This window comes from Nothoprocta perdicaria, unplaced genomic scaffold (genome assembly GCF_003342845.1).
Source record: "Nothoprocta perdicaria isolate Ctin4 unplaced genomic scaffold, notPer1 scaffold_141, whole genome shotgun sequence".
NCBI lineage: Eukaryota > Metazoa > Chordata > Aves > Tinamiformes > Tinamidae > Nothoprocta > Nothoprocta perdicaria.
This window is the reverse complement of record NW_020454550.1, coordinates 469,229-488,308: the sequence shown is the minus strand read 5'-3', so window position 1 is coordinate 488,308 and position 19,080 is coordinate 469,229. Positions and strand designations below refer to the sequence as shown.

At 36.8% G+C, this 19,080-nt stretch overlaps 1 protein-coding gene across 2 annotated transcripts in view; it reads right to left on the bottom strand.

Annotated features, from left to right (window-relative positions):
- The window catches only part of BMP5 (bone morphogenetic protein 5), a 53,330-nt gene that overhangs the window by 13,241 nt on the left and 21,009 nt on the right, over positions 1 to 19,080 (bottom strand). For both annotated transcript variants that reach the window (XM_026034290.1, XM_026034291.1), the window contains exons 3-4: positions 13,390 to 13,538; positions 2,665 to 2,862 (exon numbers count right to left, since the gene is read on the bottom strand). In XM_026034290.1, coding sequence (XP_025890075.1) covers positions 2,665 to 2,862; positions 13,390 to 13,538 — 347 coding nt within the window. The remainder of the gene's footprint in view (positions 1 to 2,664; positions 2,863 to 13,389; positions 13,539 to 19,080) is intronic.

Below are 19,080 nucleotides of genomic sequence, written 5' to 3'. Positions count from 1 at the left end.
ACATCTGTGTGACATCTTAATTAATTAACCTTAGATCTTCAGCAGCTGGTGGACATCTGTACATACCTAATTTTATATGAGTCTTCATCTCAGCCTAAAAACTGCTTAAAAGCCTATGGTATTGCTATATCTTGGCATGGTTTTAATGTGTTGGTTTTTCTAAATGCCTTCAATGTATTTTATAGATAAAGGAAGAGGATACCTAGATGAAACATAGTTGTCTTTGAGATGCAACTGGGTAAGATTTTTTTGCCTTAAAATTTTAAAATCACATTGAAGGCGAAATGAACAAAAATGTTAATTTCATATTTGTGTATGATTCAAAAAGAAACTACCCCATCACTGTGACCATTAAAATCATCAATAAAGTGAAGAACTAATAAATAGATTTAAAAATCATAATGCTGCTTCTCATTCATCAGAAAGCAAGGTACTTTATCAGCTTTTAAGGTAAYTTTTAAAAGAAACAGAAGCAACAATCAAATAGTGGATACTGAAATAATTTGATGATGTGGGCCAAGATTTATTGACCAAAACAMATGATCAAATTCTGTTATGGATGTTAAGAGCATGTTTAAATTTTAAAATGTCTTTCCTAAAAGTAGACAAAGAAAATAAAATCTACAGTCAACGGTATACTTTGATTTTTTAAAAAATTTCCATTACTTAACTGTCAAATTAGTAGACATTTTCTGGCAAGTATAAAAAGTGTTTTTATGGGGTTTTTTGTTTGTTTTTGTTGCTGTTTTGCAGGATATTTTTGTGCAGAGAGAATATTACTTTGGAAGCAGAGAACTGTGTTTTTTGGAATTAAGTCAGTTGCACAGAGTATGTCTGATTACATTTTAAGAAAAATAAATAAATCAGTACATTGTATAATACCAGTAAAATAGAAGAAACAATTTTTGCAGAACCAAGTTAGCATACTGGAATTACACAAACAGTATATTCAATTCATTTATCACAATCAATGAATTTAAGGTCAGCTTAAGCTAGAAAACTTAACAGATATTATGATACGAATTTCAGAATGCTCAGCCAATTCTAACCTATATTGTTTCCAAAAATACACTTGTGGTTACTGAATAAGTAAAACAGTTAATGAAAGGAGAAAGTTTAGTCAATATAATTTTGTATATAATAAATCATTTTTAAAACTCTTGTATTAGAGAGCATGCAGGTTTTTTGATTTTCCTAATAAAAGTTTAATTTTTGCAGTTTGGGCCATTTTTTTCATATTAATTTACAATTGCTCACCTGCAATATTGATTTATGAGAGCTTATAAGTTAATTGTGCAGACAAGGTGCTTGTGGTACAGAATATCAGGGAACTTCACCACCAAAATACCAGTGAAAGAGTAGTAAATAAAGGATCCCAGTATCTTAACAAATTTAAAAAGCTAGGGTCCTCAAAGGGAACATGTGCACCTCTCCACTTCAACTGCCTCACAAATAACCATGCTCCAGGTCCTCAGTAGAAACTGGAAAAAAATGAACTGTTCTCTGCAAAGGGCACAGTGTTTTTTCTACGTATATGTCGTACACACATAAAACTGAATTCACTACTAATGTGGTAAAAATACTTGCTGTAGATTGAAAGGTTTTTTTCTTTCTGTTAATATTTTACTAGTTATTTTTAACTTAAAAACAATATTGTATTCTCACAGATCACCAAGTAAATCATAAGTAGATTTAAAAGTGATCAACTTATTTCTATGATTTCTTAAGCAACTCAAGAAGAGATTGTATGTGTGGCTAAAATTCATCCATGTGGAGAGGATCAGGGAAAGGCTTATGTATTACATTAGAGAGGTCTCTAATATGCCATTTTTGAGGTTTTGAATGAGATTTAAGTAATGCATAATGCCCGTAATGGTTCTCCACAAATAGAGGAGTTCTGCTGTGAGACTGAATTCTTTCCATAACAACATACTAATTTGTTTGCTTACAAACATCCACTGAGTTTAAGAGCAGTGTCAACCCTGAGTTTTTGATACTATGATACTAAATCTGGCGTGCTTTGGAAAGATATATTTTGAGATCCTTGCATCCTGTCTTCAAATGGTAAAAATTTTGTTTGCAAGTGAGAACATAGAAAGTGACAGTATACTCGTAACTGAAAAGAGCATTTCAGGAAAGAATTTGAGCAAAACTTATTCCAGGTTCCTAATGGAACTACCATTTCCACATGCTTTATTGCAAGTACCTTTCCGGTCAATAAGGGATCAAGTCAGTCTTGTTCAGGGATACAGCATGTATTCATACCAAGAGACAGCTGGTCTGAACTCATAAACTGTTTACACCTTCACAAACTGGCTAAGTTTCCTCATTTTAAATATTCACATTTCTGTCTTACATCTCAGCATCTTTAACTGGAAAACTGTTAAACAGAGTCCAAACTCTCTGCCTGACTGAGGGTTTCTAGGCAAGCAGCTGGCATGCAATTCCTTGTCTACCTCCTCGTCACACATGGCAGTTTGTGCCACTGCCTGCTCCAGAGGACTCACTTCAAACTTATATACATTTCGTTTTCTTAGAACTACAGAGTTTCTGACTCTTCAATCCATGAGCAGAGTCTTGTTAAGCAGCTGTGACTGCGCTATAGTTGAGCAGCTGCCTGTAACTCCCATAAACAGAAGCTAGTAAATCATGGCATCATCTTACCCCCGACACTTGGCATCCTGGAAGACTCCTGATGACTACTGGATTTGTTGCGGTTCTGATTTTTCCTTTTATTGTTGGCTGCCCGAACAGAACGGAAAAGCACTTCGCTTGCCTTGAAGAATGCAACCATGAATGGTTGCTTTGACTGAGGCCCATGTCTTCCAAYGAGGCCAGCAGATTTAACATTGATACTCCGACCTGTAAAGTAATGGAAATTGTAAGTTAAATTCACGAGGTGAACTTCTGGTCCTCCTGAAGCCCTGGTGGGAATTCTGCCACTGACTGAAGCCTGGCAAGGACTTTGCCCATAATTCTGAGTTTACATTATTAGGAATCATAGCCTAACTTTGTTGAACAGAGCCCAGAGAAGACAGAAAATCCAACAATTTACAAAAGTTTCAACAACCTTACAGGCAGTCTGCCATAGCCTAAAATTGTGCCTCTGTATGCTACATATCTTACTTGATACATGGATATTTTAATTCAATCTCATGTACAAGTCTTTAGAAGCGAAAAATAAACGAGGCCCGTTCAAGCTGAGAGGCTATCAAAAGGATAATGCAATGTGGTCACCTAATCTTTGCATCGTAAGGGTGTCAGATGTGGAACCTTATATCCCCAAAGGCAAAGCGGTAGCAGGGAAGYGTAGATAATAAATATACTTTTGCTTTGAAAAATAAATATTGTACAGTGTTACTCAAACTCATGTTCATTCACTAGCAAAAGTATGAAGGCATCCCGTCGTTTGAGAAAAATCCCTAACAGGGTTTGAAAAATATATGTTATTGACTCTGGTTCTTTTCCCAAGGGATGTGCATATTTCTTTAAAATATTTGTTCAGTCAGGCCTCTGTGGTAACCTCACCATATTACAGAATCTAGACCTCGTTAAAAAGAAAGCAAGGAAAACGAGTGACCRAAATGGCATCAGTGACATTTTAGCAAATAAACCCTTGCTCTGAACAGAATTTATTTTGGCAGCGTGAACACTTTTGTGCGTGCGCGTATTATGCAGAGCCCTTCAAGCGTCAGAAAATGAGACAGTGTCATGTGAAGCTGTGCAGCTGTGCTGGGTGGGGGACACAGGGGTCCTTCAAGCAGGAGGTATGGGCAGAGACGCCGMGCGCGCCGAGAGCCCCACACACCACGGGGAGCCTCCGGAGCCAGCGCAGAAAAGCCTGTTAGATGGATGACCCAGAAGCATCTGCCTCACGAACGTACAGTGCCCCTAGCTCAATCCCCCAAAAAGAATCCAAAAAAAAAGAACTTGCAAATAATCCTAGGAGCAAACCTTTGAGAAACAAGCATATAGATTTCCTTTTCAAGCGCAAACCTACAGTGGCTGAATGCCAGAGTCTATATTTCTTAGAAAAACTCTATCATTGGCATAAATGAAAGAGGCAGTTTGATTTGTGGTTAAAGTAGTTTCCATTCTACTTCCACTGTAACAAATGTATTAATTCAGCTCAGACTTCCTCCTTCTGGCAGCCCTTTTGCAGTAAAAAGAGAAATTAGAAGTTCCAGCCAAATACCATACCTTGAACTGACCCACTTCAATACATAAACACTTTTACAACATGTTTATTCAGGTGTAGCACTTTAAATTGGTTTAAGATGTTTCCAGTGACAGAGAGCTCAGCAAAGGCAGGAGAAGAACTGAGAAAGTTAGCAGCTATGGAGCAAAGTAATTGGCAACATATTCTGAACAATTTTGATAATTACTTTTTTGACTGCAAGGAAAAAATATATTTGTTGAAGCTTCTGATTTCATTTTAAATGGCTTTTTAATCTTATGTTTCTTTAATTCTCCTTTTCATGTATTTATTTAAGTTTCTATTAAATAATTCAATAATATTAATTTCTCTATGTTCAAATTTCTGTAGCAAGTCAGATATGAAAAACTGTACAGACTATTCTCTATTCATTGCACTGTGGACAAACTAACCTCTTACCACAGAGTTCCAATTTTCCCCTCATTTCTAGAGGGAATATTTTTATTATTTTTCTTTATTTTTTGTTCCTATGACTTTCAGAATTTTAATTTTATCTGTAAAAGATTAATACCTTACCAGTGGACATTTTAAGAATACTGTTAGATTTATATACTGAGGGTATAAAGATGTGTATAGGTTCTCTGAATTTAAATCTAGGTTCTCTGAATTTACAATGGTAGATATTGTGTGCGAAGCAAAATATCCTTCAAACCAGTGTGAACTCCCTTTAAAATAACTTTTAATATTATTAAGTTTCCTCTGGGTTTCCTTTAGACTTCAGCTATAGATGGCTATTAAGATTCCATAAGTTAAGGCTTACTTCATTATTCAAGGTATAGAGATATACCATAAAAAAATTAAGCCTGTAACCCACGGTCTCTTTAAACACAGAAAGTCAGTTTATGTGACTTTATTCCTTTATTTGCTTGATCTTAAAAGCTGCCAACACAAGTTTTTAGGAAACTATTTTTTTTTCTTTTTTTCAATTTCTGAATAGTCTGAGCATTGAAACCTGCTTCCAGTGAAGCCAACAGGAAAACTTTTACTGGCTTCAGTGGGTTCATCATTAAACTTTTCTCTCTCTCTGTTTGTCATATACTGTAGATTATCTGTAGCTTTCAAAAGATGAAGCAATCAAAATATACACTGCCCTTAAGATGCTATATTTCTTCTGAGGACAATCTCTGAACTGTTTGGTTTGGAAATTCAAAACAATACCTTGTGTTCATTTTAGGTTGCCTCTGTGCAAAAGAAAATTTGCATTTACAGAACTTCTAGTATCCTTCAGGAAAAAAAAGAGAGACAGAGAGGGGGAAGATTTCCTTCAACAAAGAAGTCCAATTTTGCTCCTTGCTGATCAAGAGGTATTGCAGTGTCTGGCCCTTGCCTTTGGTCCTGCCCTCAGCTCCATTCATGCACAATGTCCATCACGGTGGAGAGCCCACAGCTCTCCTGCATGGTGGACTTCAAACTGCCCAAAGTAAGTGAATCCTCAGCCTGACCTGGACTGGCCTTTGTGGCAGGAAGGGACCATGGGCCAAAGTCTACTATTTTCGGTAAGCATTTCAGGAGCCTTCCTCTTGGCTTCAGTATCAAGTGAAAAATCAGATCGTGCAGTTGTTCTATCCTGTGGAGTTAGGGCAATATTTGCTAAAAGCAGCTGAGTGGCTCAGGCTGACCTGCCTGACCGCACCGTCCCTTCGGCGCTTCGCCCACGTGAAACGGGTGAGAACAAAACAGCAGCACATAGCTCCCTGCTGCTCCTCAGCACCTCCGGGYGAGAGCTGAATGTGGCCAAGCATCCAGAAAAATTTGTTTGATATTTCTATCACATCTTTAATCCTGAGGATTTCAAAGACCTTTCTTCAGACTGTAAACACACATGGTATCTATACATTGTTCACAGCACTGAAGCGCAGTCCAAGCCGTGCACCCGCTCTGCTGAACCCAGCCACTGTAATCACCCCCACACCTAACCAAAATAAACAAGCAAAACAGATGGACTTACTTTGTACAGGGATGATTCGGAGCCTTTGAATTTCTCACATGCTGTCATGCACTTCTCAATCCCACTCAAATAATTTATTGTTTCTTTTCCATATTGACAGGTATGTTTGTAGACTAAAGCCTGTATAAGGCCTTATGTTACAAACCTGCTGAACTCTCTACTCTTTATTCATACAATTTTGAGCCTTTGGCAAGATGTATTTGTTTGACTTGACATTTAAACTTATTTTTGACTTTTATTCCATTTGATAGYAAAATGCCCTTAGCAGTAAGCACAAAAAGTTCTGCAAAAGTGCTGGTTTGACTGACTCAACTGAATGAATATTATCGATCCTTTTACCTTCTGTCCCTTTATAATTAAGGAATAACTGCTTAGAAAATGACTATGCAGTTCAGCTTATAAAGAGGTACTATCCCAAAAGTGCTGAGGATTTTGTTCTCCTGTTATGCTCACAGAAAAGGGTTTGCACTCAGGAATGTATCTCTAGAGCTAGTTTCTGTGTCATTGCACCCAGGTTTCTGCTGTCACGTGTAGACCTATCTTACATTTGCTTTCATGATTCAATCAAGTTTCGTCTTAAAAATTCATTTTTCCCTCGGCTACTCCAACTGGAAACGCATGAGCTCTTCAAGCTTTGTATAACAGAGTGTCTCACAATCCTGACCTGGAGACATCACCTCGTTTTTCAAGACATTCAGAATCACGACTTTTTCGGAGACTGCCAGCATGAATACCAATGACAGCGGTAAGATTTGTGACTTGGATCTTTCTCTCCAGGCAGCATATATTTTATGTAAGGCACTGAGCAGACACTAATTTTGCAAGAGTTTTCAGCCACTCTGCATCTCGGCCAGATGTACCCTGGCAATGCAGGACAATGAGTGATTCCAAGATCCATTATTTTGTCCTGAGTCATCGAACTGCAGCAAACCACTCATTTTGTTATGAAAAACAAGCACTTATTTACTTTCAAAAGTGTTCAACAAGCCACAAAACGCATTTTACAGATTAACTAGTACTTTTAGGTCACAGTAGTTAATTGTGGTAATAATTAAATATATTTGTAGAACTAAAATTCTAGTGATGTTGAGAATTCATTTTTTGGTTTGCTGAGAAAAACAATCTCATAACACATCTATATTTTCCTTCTCACGGGGAATAATATTCAAAAGGAGAATTGGGAAAGGCATTTTGGAGAAAGATTCTGAGTGTGTGGGTCCCACAGCATCTAATCCTTGAGCAAATGTTCTCCTGAAACTCTGAGTTTGAAAACTCACAAGGTAACTTCAGAATTAGGTAGAAAGTTCTGTGGTTTCTTATTCCTGAACAATGCTCTTGAGAGAAGCTCACTCACAGAACAAAATAGAGAAGGTACTTCACAGAAAAAAAATAATTGAGGTAGAACTTGCTTATCAAAGACTAAGTGAAGATTTATTTAACCAAATAAAAAAAAAATGACACAAATATGATGAATCTATCTATAAGGCAGCAACAAGACTCCAAGATATTTTCTCCTGTCTCTATTGCATAACTTACACAGACAGTTTTACAAACTTTTTCTTTGGTGAACATATCTATCTATATGGATATAATATATAGCTTTTGAAAAATAAGTTTCATGTGTTTTGCAAACTCTTCTGCTCCCTTAAGACTTAAAGGAATTCTGAAAAAATGGGTGGTCTTGGATATCTATTCTACATTTCCCAGGCTTCTCAGCTTTAGCCAAATCTAAAGATTCATATTTTGCTTTTTCTAAATTGTTCCTTCTGTTGTTTTCATTCAGTTCAGTTAAGCTAAATTTGCATAGCTTTTTGAGCCAATTTTGATATTTATAAGGGTCTTGAAGGAAGCAAATGGAATTATTTGTGAAAATGTTAGTAACCATGCTGAACTGTATAATAGGGCAGTACCATGCATGCTTAAATAAAAAGATATAATTATAAACAAATACAATCTGTTAATTACTTAATTTATCTTTGAGTTGAATGTACTCAAATAGCGAATAGTTTTGGGAAGTCCTAGGCCTCTTCTGCACAGTTAAAATATCATCAGCAGGACAATAAAACAGGGAATTGAGGAATAAAATGGATAAAGGCCTTCCAAATGAAACTAAATAGAAATGCCAATTATTGCTACTAATTACTGTGCTTAGGAGCAGACACATCCTTCATTTGCATGGGAAGAAGGGCAAGGAGTAAGAACTGCTCGGCTTTACAGAAGGACCAGTATGCACCAGCAGGCACTGTGTGCCTTGCTAGCAAAGGGTGTTCTCACGTTGCCTTTGACAAGCAGACATAGGAAAACGCTGACTCCAGTGTGACCCAGCTGGAAACAAGCACTACACCTAGCTGAGTAAATCCAAGTGTGCTCAGGAGTGCTCCCAGGCACTGCATCTAGATCACTGACGCTGTTCATGGAAGAAAAGKAGGCTCCCTGTGTGCCTTCATCCCTAGCCAGGTACCACTCTCCCACGCTTTCTCAGCCCATCCTGGCATCTGGTGCTGCAGAGGCCTCTCCCAGTGGGTAAGTTGCATATAGCCACCCTGTTCTGGCAGTTGGGAGCGCCAGCTTTCTGGCTTGTTTCATGCCAGTAGAGGTTAGTGCCCCACTGTACTCCTGAGCATGCTTAATTTGCTAGTATAACTTTGGCCAAAGTCAGCTCTGAACCAGAACTCATGTAACTGTACTTAGCCAGTGCCTGAGCCCAAGCTAATAAAACCTGCTGAGGGGCAGGATATATTAGCTCGGGTTCAGTGCTGTGCTAACATGGCTATATGGCTTCCAGATGGCGCAGAACTTAGGCAGAGCTGTTGCCTGCCAAAGTTCATGTATGTATATAAAATACATGCATATATATATATATATACATGCATATATCTTAAGTCCCCCCCACTGTAATGACACTGATGAAGGTACTATCACTTCTGATACTTTGTTTTGCAAACATGAGCTCCACCAAGCTCAACATGAGCTCCAAGAAACTGAAGTGAAAGAACACAACATCTCTGGAGTAGCTGAGAGCTACCGTGTTCTTACAAGTTAGGTGCCCATTTTGACTGGGGGTGACCTCAGAAGGAAAATTATAACAGTGCAGTGAAGGTGAGGGCAAGGACGGTATGAAAGGGCACAGCACCATTGCCAACTAACTGAAAAAAAATAAGGTGCTACTGCAGAATGTTAGAGTGCAGAATGAGTCAGGAGCAACCAAGCAACATATACTCTAAAGGAGGTGGTGGGTGTGATGCCAAATTTAATAGGAGAAAGGGATCTTGAAAGCTCTATGTTGAGAGAAAGAGGGCAAAAAAGAGATAGACTGTATCTCTTAGTGTTTCACCACCATCACTGGAGAAGGAATTTGCCATTCCCTCTTGCAGCATGTAGGAATGGTGCTAAATCACCTTCCTGGGGACATGTGTAGGAGTGACCCCAAAGATGATGGAGAGAGAACTGGCCTTTCCCAGATTTCATTTTGTTCAGAAAACCCATTTTTTTCAAGTTTCCCTTTGTGCTGAAGGAGAAAAAAGACACCTGAGTTGAGTCAGGTGACAGAGGATTCCTGCCTACTTCAAACAGCAAGAAAGCTCAAAGAAAACCTCCCTCAGGACTATGTGGCAAWAGATACCACATTAATCCTCTTGGCTTTGTCAAAGTTGCCATCATTTTCTTCCCCTGGGATGCACAGGCAGAAGGAAAATAACTAACAGCCACAGTGATCCAGGAAAAGACTGGAGGCTACCCAGGATATGGTATTGGGATATGTGTGTTTGAGATCTTATTGTGTGCACCATCAGATTTAGATATTTTCTCTCTCCCATTTTGAGTAAACAAATCCAGGTTCTCTTCAGCAAGAACAACATAAGCAGTCAAAGGAACACTCCTGCAGCTTTCGATACACCTCCAGCTAAAATGATGTGCAAACTCTTGCTAACTTCCAATTATAAAAACGTTAAGTGTTAATACAAAGGTGCTGACTCACTGGAATACGTTTTAAGTCTTAYGAGACATATGGTATACATACAGAAAAAGTGTCATATGGAGCTTCTCAGATTGTTTCTGCATCTGCACTGATTTTATGCTGCAGTCCATCTGACACCCTTACTTCCATCAGTGTGAAAATGATCACCTCTCATTTTAAACACCATCAAGAGTTTTGGTGTCAAAAGAAGGGAATCGGCCAAAGGGGGATGCAGCAGAATGTTGAGGGGCTGTTAAAAAATGAGAATAAAAAACTTGATCCATAATTTACAACAGCCCCAGGGAAACAGTGCATTATATGTTGACAGYTTCCACATGTGTCATGCAAACCTTGATTCTTACTATTCAAAATAAAATATTCTATTAGGAGAAAAAGTCTACATTTCACGCTAAAAAGATGTGTATGATACCAAATACTGTCTTAGAGAAAAAAAGACAGCACATTCCTATGTTATGTGACCTTCTGTACTTTTGCAGTATTTTCAAAGGGGAGAATATATGAATTATAGCAACCAGAACTTATTCCAAACTTGTTTTTTATCAAATTGTTGTRTTAAATAGCTACAAAATTGTTTTTATTCCTCATGTAGACATCATGATTATTTATGTGTCATCTTTAGGGAAAATAAAATTCCCATCTTTGGGGAAATCAAATTTCTTCATCAAGGAAATATATCTACACAACTAAGTGCCTGAAAATTCACTGAAGTATGACTATAAGAAAGATCACTAGTAATGATAATGATAACAATATAGGGGCTTCCCAGAGTCTCAATAATTACTGGTGCTCCATTTTAAAGCTGCTATATGAATAAATTTTTTAAAAAAATTACTGTGCATCTACAGACTTTTTATTTCAGGAGCCCAAAGCAACATCTGAATAATTTAAATGTGAACCCTCTCGCTTAACAGAATCCTATTTTGTTGCAATAGATTTGTGTGAAGCTTATTATAGAAGTCCCATTGGGTCCTGTGGCAGAACCAGTCTTGTAGACACAACTCAATGGCCAGCTGAAGGCATGAAGAAATGTCCTTCAGAGCTGCACAGCCTAAAGTTCACTTAAGCCAGTGGAAGGTTTTTCAATTGGCTCGAATTAATCCCTGAGCTTTCAGAGAAAAATTATTGTCGGAAAGGTGGGTGGGGCTCTCTGTGCTATGGACAGGACCCACTACATACTGAGTCATGTATAAAACTTCATGTTCCATCTGTACACAAACATGTCATTCAACTGCTGGTGTTTCTAATAGCTTCCAGAAGAAATAACAACCCAATAAAAATAATCAAAGCCTTAAGAGCAAAATTGTAAGAGCATGAAAGGATAATTTTACTTATGCTAAGCTGAAGTAGCAACAGCACAGCTCTTTATTATAGTTTTGAAAMGTCTAGTCCCTAAAATGACACTCCCCTTCTATGAATAAACTGAAAARTGAGCAGAAACTGAGAAAAGAAGGGAATTCCCTCCTCACTAGAGTAACTAYCTAGAGAAATTCAAATAAGCACAGTGCAGGAGGTAGAGCTGTCTGTGGCTTCGGAATTTATGGAAGAAAATTATCTATCACCTTCCTGATCTTGGGAATAAGACAGAGGAAATATTTACATAAAGCAGTTCTTTTACAATTTCTTCAGTGTATTAATCCAAAGGTTTCCTTTTACCCATACAAATTTTCCTAATGTTTACTGAACCAATATAATCTCAAGGCTAGAACCAACAAATTGCTCTGACTATTTCTAGTTCCAGGGTTTCTTAATGAATGCCTTTCATGGCTATTTAATTTTCGAGAATTCATCCATTTGAACCTCCTGGAAAAAAAAAAAAAAAAAAGGCAGGGATGGGAGTTTATACTGGAGCCAGAAAACTGGGTGGATGCCAGCCCACCTAATTTGGATGCCTGACGGAGGTATCACCTCCCCACAACAGTGAGGGCTGAAGCTGAACGCAGCTTTGCAAGGATTGGAGTGGTTCCTTTGCAGTCTGCACTCAGGTGAGGGACCACTGATGGACATAGCAATAAGGTGCTCCACTCCATAGCATTCCTTTTGCATGACCCTATTGGGATGGCAAAGGAGATATTATGTSCCCCCAGGCCGAAGTCAACAAGCTCCTTTTCTCAGCACGATGACTCTCAGAGGCCACGGTGATCTTTATATAACTCGCCAGCACTTGTGGAAAAAGCCCAAGCAGTTTTGTCCACGGCCTGGTGGAGCCCAAGGGGGAATTCAGATCAAAAACAATGAGAAAACATAGACCGAAAACAGCAAACAGGAAATATATATATATATATATATATAAATATATATAAATAAAATTATATAAATTTATATAAAATTTATATAAATAAAAATATATAAAAATGCTCACATCAGGATTTCTTCTGCTACTCATTAACATTATGTCAGCTAAGGTTTAGATTAACTGGCAACCAACCTTTGACATAAAAAGCTTTTTGACAAGAAAGAACTAAATCTAAAAGTTTGCTTGTAAAGTAGTGTGGATTACATGAATCATCTCAGAGAAAACAGTATATCACACTCCTTTTATTAGTTTCTAAAGAAGTCTAAGTAACAGACAATTCTTCTAAAAATATTATTTTCCATCAAGATGCATTTTCACTTTTTTATGGATATGATAAATTTAGTTTAATTTTAAACTAAAAAAACTATAAATTTGATTAATTTGATAATTTTCTTTCCAATTTTCAGTTAATGAAAATTTTCAAGATTTCAATTTTTGACCTATTTCAAGATAAAAAGATTTTAAATCCAATTGTTTTTTCAAAAAWTAGAAAATATTTCCCACATTACACTGTTCTTAACTTTTCTCTAGCAGTAGTGCTGGGTTATAAGATAATTTCTGAGCAGTCCTGAGGTTTCTTTATGCTTTTGTCCATGCTCTAGCTCAGAAGCATCTTTAGAAACTGAACAAACAAAAATCCCACAAATTTGCTTGAGTCTCCTGAATGTCTGTATTCAGTCACCAGTGGAAGAACCTTAAAATGAAACTTGATTTTTATATAAGAGCTTTTATCCCAAATTTTGTTTAATTTAATTTTAGAATCAATTTAGACTTACAATTGTCATATTCTACAGAATTGAGAATATATAAAGGTATAATGGCTATGGCTACAGCAGGATAAAACCATCTTCTCTTCTGAACTCTCAGTGAATTATCATCCCTTGGAGTTAAAATACATGCTGCCCAGAAACAGACCATGAGAGCATATACAGAATTATCATCTATAGTTGTCTTACCATCGCCTGTTTCAGCACAGAGCTGCAAGCCCAGATTGTTCTGTGGATTAATGACCCAGTGATTGCTGGTCGCAGTAATGTCAAATACAAACCAGCCCACATCAGAAGCCTGAGCTCTTCTTGTGTCTAACAGGAACAAGTCTGCATCCCTAAGGTAAGGAAAATAGAGAATTAGGGCACTCAAATATTACTTTTTGTCTCTAATTTTCTTGCTGACAATATCATTCTCAAGTCCAAATGAATAATCCTTTGACAGGTCCTCATCACGACAGTACAGCATATGCTATAACTAATAAAATTGTTAAGTATAATACAGGTATTTCTCTTAGTGGTCTTTCTGAAATGGGTCTAAGCAAGAAAAAAWTATGGTTCTGAGAAATCTGAAAAATCTGGCTTCCTGTTATAACACACACAAAGCAAAAAATCAAGATTGTTCGTAAAAGATTTGTCTTTCAATTTTAGAATGTCTCAGGAAGATAAACTTTTATAAACTGTACAGTGAAAAGGATAAAAAAGTCAAAATCGCATTACAATTTCAACCAAAGTTGAAAAGCCAAGCATTGCTAAAAAAATCTGTTATTAATAACCTATGACAGCATTTGTATCACATGACAAAACATGAATATACGACTGTTTAGACAGTTTAATATTATTACTTATTTTTAGAAAATAAGTAYATACAGCAAAGTAGAAATTATACATCTATTCAATGACATACATTTCAACCATCAGTTTCCTGAAATATTCTGAAATTTGTTCTTGTGAAACTATCCAGTAATTCAGAAGGAATATTCAGGGAGTTAGTATAATTATTCTAGTAAATGTGTCATATGGTTCATTTCTTTATTCTGTTTCTGTATCTCCTGACACAATTAGCATCTATATTACAAATAATGCCATTCAATGACCAAACTAAAAACAAGATATTTAACTCATGATCATTTTACCCTCCTCCTACAAAGCATTATTAAAAATTGCTTTCACCTTTTAGCCTCCTTAAATGAAATCTATAGCTACAGAAACTAATTTCTTTTCTGTAATCAAAACACTAGTATGCTAGAATAAATATTTTTTTCTATATTTTGACTGTCCAAGTCAACTAAAGACAGATGACTTATACAAGCCTTGGAATGGTACCATTACCTTACAGACAGCATGAGCACATACTCAAGAAAGTAAGACATGTAATATATGTCTGTATAATAAATGAAGTTAAAGTTATGGTGGTCTTGTCATTGCAGTCTAATGCCGCTTAATCATAGTGTCCTGACTGGTAATTACTTATTAACTACTTTAAATGCACCAAAAAGTTTTTGAACAGAAAATAAAAGAAATCTTTGTGTAGCTCTTGAAACTGTGATTGTTCAACACTCGAAACTAAGCRCAAAAAAAACTGACAGAACTTTCTAATTTATTTAAGTGTAAGAAGTAACTGAAATGTCAGGTTAAAGAGAACAGAAATGATACAGAATTCAAATTTTACAGTATTCTTTTCTTTTGCTATGAAAATTTGAAGAGCTTTCTCTACCTTTTCCTTTTTTTTCCTTCCATTRAACTGGATCTTGCAACTGCTATCCTAGCAGGCTGCGTTAATGACCACACAAGGAGAAAATACACCTTCTCCCTCTGGAGCTAATATGAAAAACACTCCTGCAATTCTAACAAGCCTGACCTGCTATGCTAGTGCTGAACAAATTAACAACGTAGCACAAGCTCATAAATGGTACTCTCTGGAGTCTTAAATGCCTTTCTTTTTCTCTAATAAGCAATTTTATCAGAACTTTAAAATAGAAGGGATTTGATCTGAAAGAGACAGTTTTTAAGATAGCTATTTGTTAATATTTCCTGTATCGTTGAGGAAATTTAAAGAAAAGTATATAGATGTTTGGAATAAAAATTTGACAATATTGCAAGGCTATATTGTAAAATGCACATTTTACTTTCTGTGAGAATACATAATTATTTTCTGTACGTATTCATTCGGCTCTACATTAAGCTTTGACTGAATAAAATATCTGAGAGGAACTATGCTCCTTATGCCAAAAGAAGTGGTCACTACCAATGAATACAGCCCTGAAATTCTTATAAAGCACAAATTTCTTCTCAGAATCCTTCCTTAATGTGACTTTATTATTCTGTCCTGCAGCAGAAACAATGGGTACACAGACTCAAATGAGTAGATTAGTCTCAACTATTACCATTACTAATGAACCACATACTAAATAAGAAACAGAAAACTAGGACTGATTCTCAAGAACAGGCAAAAGAATAGAAAATAAATTCTCTAAATGAATGTTAATGATTTAAACCATGTAATGTACTACATAAATTGAAAATATGTCAGGAAAAAAAAAATCTCTTTCTTCACAATTCATTATAAATGTAGTGATAGCTCCAGTATCACTATTTCACCATAAACTAGAGTCATTCACTAAGATCTATCAACATATTTTGTGACATTTTTAATTTCAAAATTCTCCTTCATTTTGAGAAAAGCAAAAACTCTCACACTTAAAATGAAAAGCAGCTGCAAATTTTGGCTCTAATTTTTTTAAAAAATCTGTTCAAAAAATAACCTACAACACATAATAAAAAAGTAAAGTATTATGTCATAAGTAGCCTGAAATACAATAGTGAACATATACAGCAGAATACAGCTGATTGCTTTACGTTTATGGGGCATGTTTAAGCTTAGTGACCTAAAACTGGTCTCAAAGGGCCAGTCTACAACAGAAATGCTACCATGGTAAAGAATTTCAGCAGAAAGTCTATTGGCTAACTGTCTAAGGAGCTCCAGATCTCCTGGATCACTTGAGAAAGTAAAGATGGAACAAATCACCTATTGTTCCTTAAAACCTAACAAAGTTTTAGACCAGAAAAAAAATCATCATTGCTATGCAATAGGCCATCCCCATAATGATGCTTCAGCTCTCACCTCATTCCTCCTCTTGAGGATTTCTCAATGTRGGAAGCATCCTTGGGTCTTTAGATAAGACCCTAATTAGTAGTTAGTTGCCATCAGATCTTGAGCAAGCATTTGGCCTGTTAGAGTACTTTACTTTTTTCATGAGAAAAGATCAGGGCAGGAGTATATTGGCAGGACTATGTAGGAAAGTTTGCCTTCCCGTTGTCTGTACATTACACATTTCTGTAGAATAAATAGAAAACTTCAATCTGAAACACTGTCCTTTCTGCAAATTCCAAGTGAATGTACACACTTAAGAGGCCATACTGCCACAGAGACAGAAAAACATAAAATACAAAGTAATCCTTAGTCTGCAACTCAAAATCCATAACCTATGATCACTATTGGTCTACAAGCATAGCAGAAGTGAATACCAGATTGTAGAAGTCTAGCAGACACTCAAAATCCCTGTATAAGGTCTGAGAGCAGGGCTGAAATGAGTGGTTTTGCTGTAGCATCACACTAGTAGGGAGCTGGGAGCATCTGCAGCTTCTAAGAAATTTTCATCTGAAATCTCATATACATAAGTAGGACAAAACTGAGGCAACAAGTCAAGAATAATGCTAATGAGGTCTGAACTCCAAAGCAAAAGCWGTAATATTGTTTCCAACATCAGTGATAAAATATTCTTGGGAGTTCGTATGTCTGGAGGCATCAAGAAGCAGCTCGGAAACGAGSAAAATGTTCCTTGTTTGAAATATGGGGGAAGAGCTTGTGGTCTTCTACTCCACATAGAAGGAGAGACTGGCAAGACCACCGATAGCAAGTAAACACTTGACCATTAGACTAAGAAGTCTGAAGTTTCCTCAGGTACACTGGTAAAAAACAAATAGATGAAACTATACTGTTGTGTATGTCYCTTTCCAGTATCAACTTGGGGCTTTTATGTTTATAAATGGTAATTAGTGTGCTTTGCTGATGGGACGTTGAAAGAAATCAGTAGAATTCTTCACTGGTTCGCCATCACTAATTGCATAGAGGCCACTGTCAGTTTAAATGGCCAGATACTATTAAGGTGTGACCTTGTTTCCAAGAAGCAAGCACTTTTCCCTCGTTTAAAAAAAAATAGGTAACACGGGGGGAAAAAATGCTAGATGATTCAGAAAACTAACCTTACCAACTAATTCCTAAAAAACACCAACCTTTGGAGTTTACAGAATTTACATCACCCTAGCCTTGACTTGTGCCTTTTCAATAGATGCACTCTCTTCTCTCCTGTACTTTAGAATCAGAGAATCACTATGGTGGAAAAGACCATGAAGATCATCTAGTCCAGCCACAAGGCCTTCAATACCATGCCTGCTAAACCACGTCCCTGAGTGCCTCATCTACACGTTTCTTGAACACTGCCATGGATGGTGACTCTACCACTTCCCTGGGCAGCCTGTCCCAATGTTTTAGCACTCTTTCCATGCAGATTCTTTTCCTAATATCCAACCTGAACTTCCCATGGCACAACTTGAGGCCATTTCCTCTTGTTCTATCAGTAGTTGTTCAGGAGAAGAGATTGACTCCTGCCTCCCTACAACCTCCCTCCTTCCAAGAAGCTTCTTTGAGGATATATGTCAACAGCACTTCTGCAARGCACACACAGAGGAAAGCAATTTCTGCACTGTGAACCTCAAGAAGCAGAAGATATTCTGGAAGGATGAGTTCATTCCCTCTTGTTATTGGTTCTGATCCGCTTGATATAAAATGCATCACTGTTTATTGGGCCAGAAAGAAAAATACCATAGCAATTTTATATGTTTATATGCTCAGGTTCTCTCCTGAAATGTAAAASCTGAAGTCACTGTGAGCAGAAAGAGGATTTAAACTCTGTCCTGTAGAGGCCCCTGGTGCCTGGGGACAAGTTGAGGCTACCATTTTCTTTGCTTTGTTTAAATACGACCAAAATGGAAATGTGTTATCTGCTCCAGGATGAGGGAGAGTTTTTATTTGTCTCAAAACTATTTTTTAACTTTGTTGAGAAAAGACATACAACAATTATATTTCAAAATGTTCAACATTCCAGCCACAAACCGAAAATTATGGTTTTTTTGTTTTTTTTTTTTTTAGAAGTGCCATGGAATTCCTAACAGTTTTTAGTGGTAATTTCAGCTGTGGAGGACTAATATGGTCATTTACTTGGATTTGTCTTGGAAATGTGTGGCATAGAGTGTTCTGCAAACTTATAACTAGAGATTTGTTCATGGGCAATGTCTTACTTGCTTTAATGTTCAGTTTGCTACATTTTAGTACTAAATGTGCATTTATCATCCAAATGTTAGTGCATGACTTGATCTGTTTAATTACATTCTATAGAATATTAAAACATTGCACAAATTAAAGCATTGCACAAAAGCAATGCTCCTTCAAAAATAAACAAAACTGAAAAATTTATCTGCCTTTAAGGAGCTAAACAAATCTTGCTCTTTGTACCTCTGTGTCAGCAAGTGGTGCCTTTCCCCATTCCAGCCCCAAACTGTGGATGGGATTCTACCTTTCTCTGAGAAATTCATCCTTGCCCCTCTTCGCTTGCAGCAGTAGAGTGTTGTCCTGGCAAATCATTTAGTGAGATTCAATATGCAACTCTCCATAACACTAGAGCAAATTATACTGAAGATATGTTTTATTCTCACTCGGAATTAGTACCATGCAAAACCATGCTGACAGCAATAACACCTTGCAAACTCCRTGAATCACTTATCATCTGATAAGACATTATTTAAAACCTAACACATGCA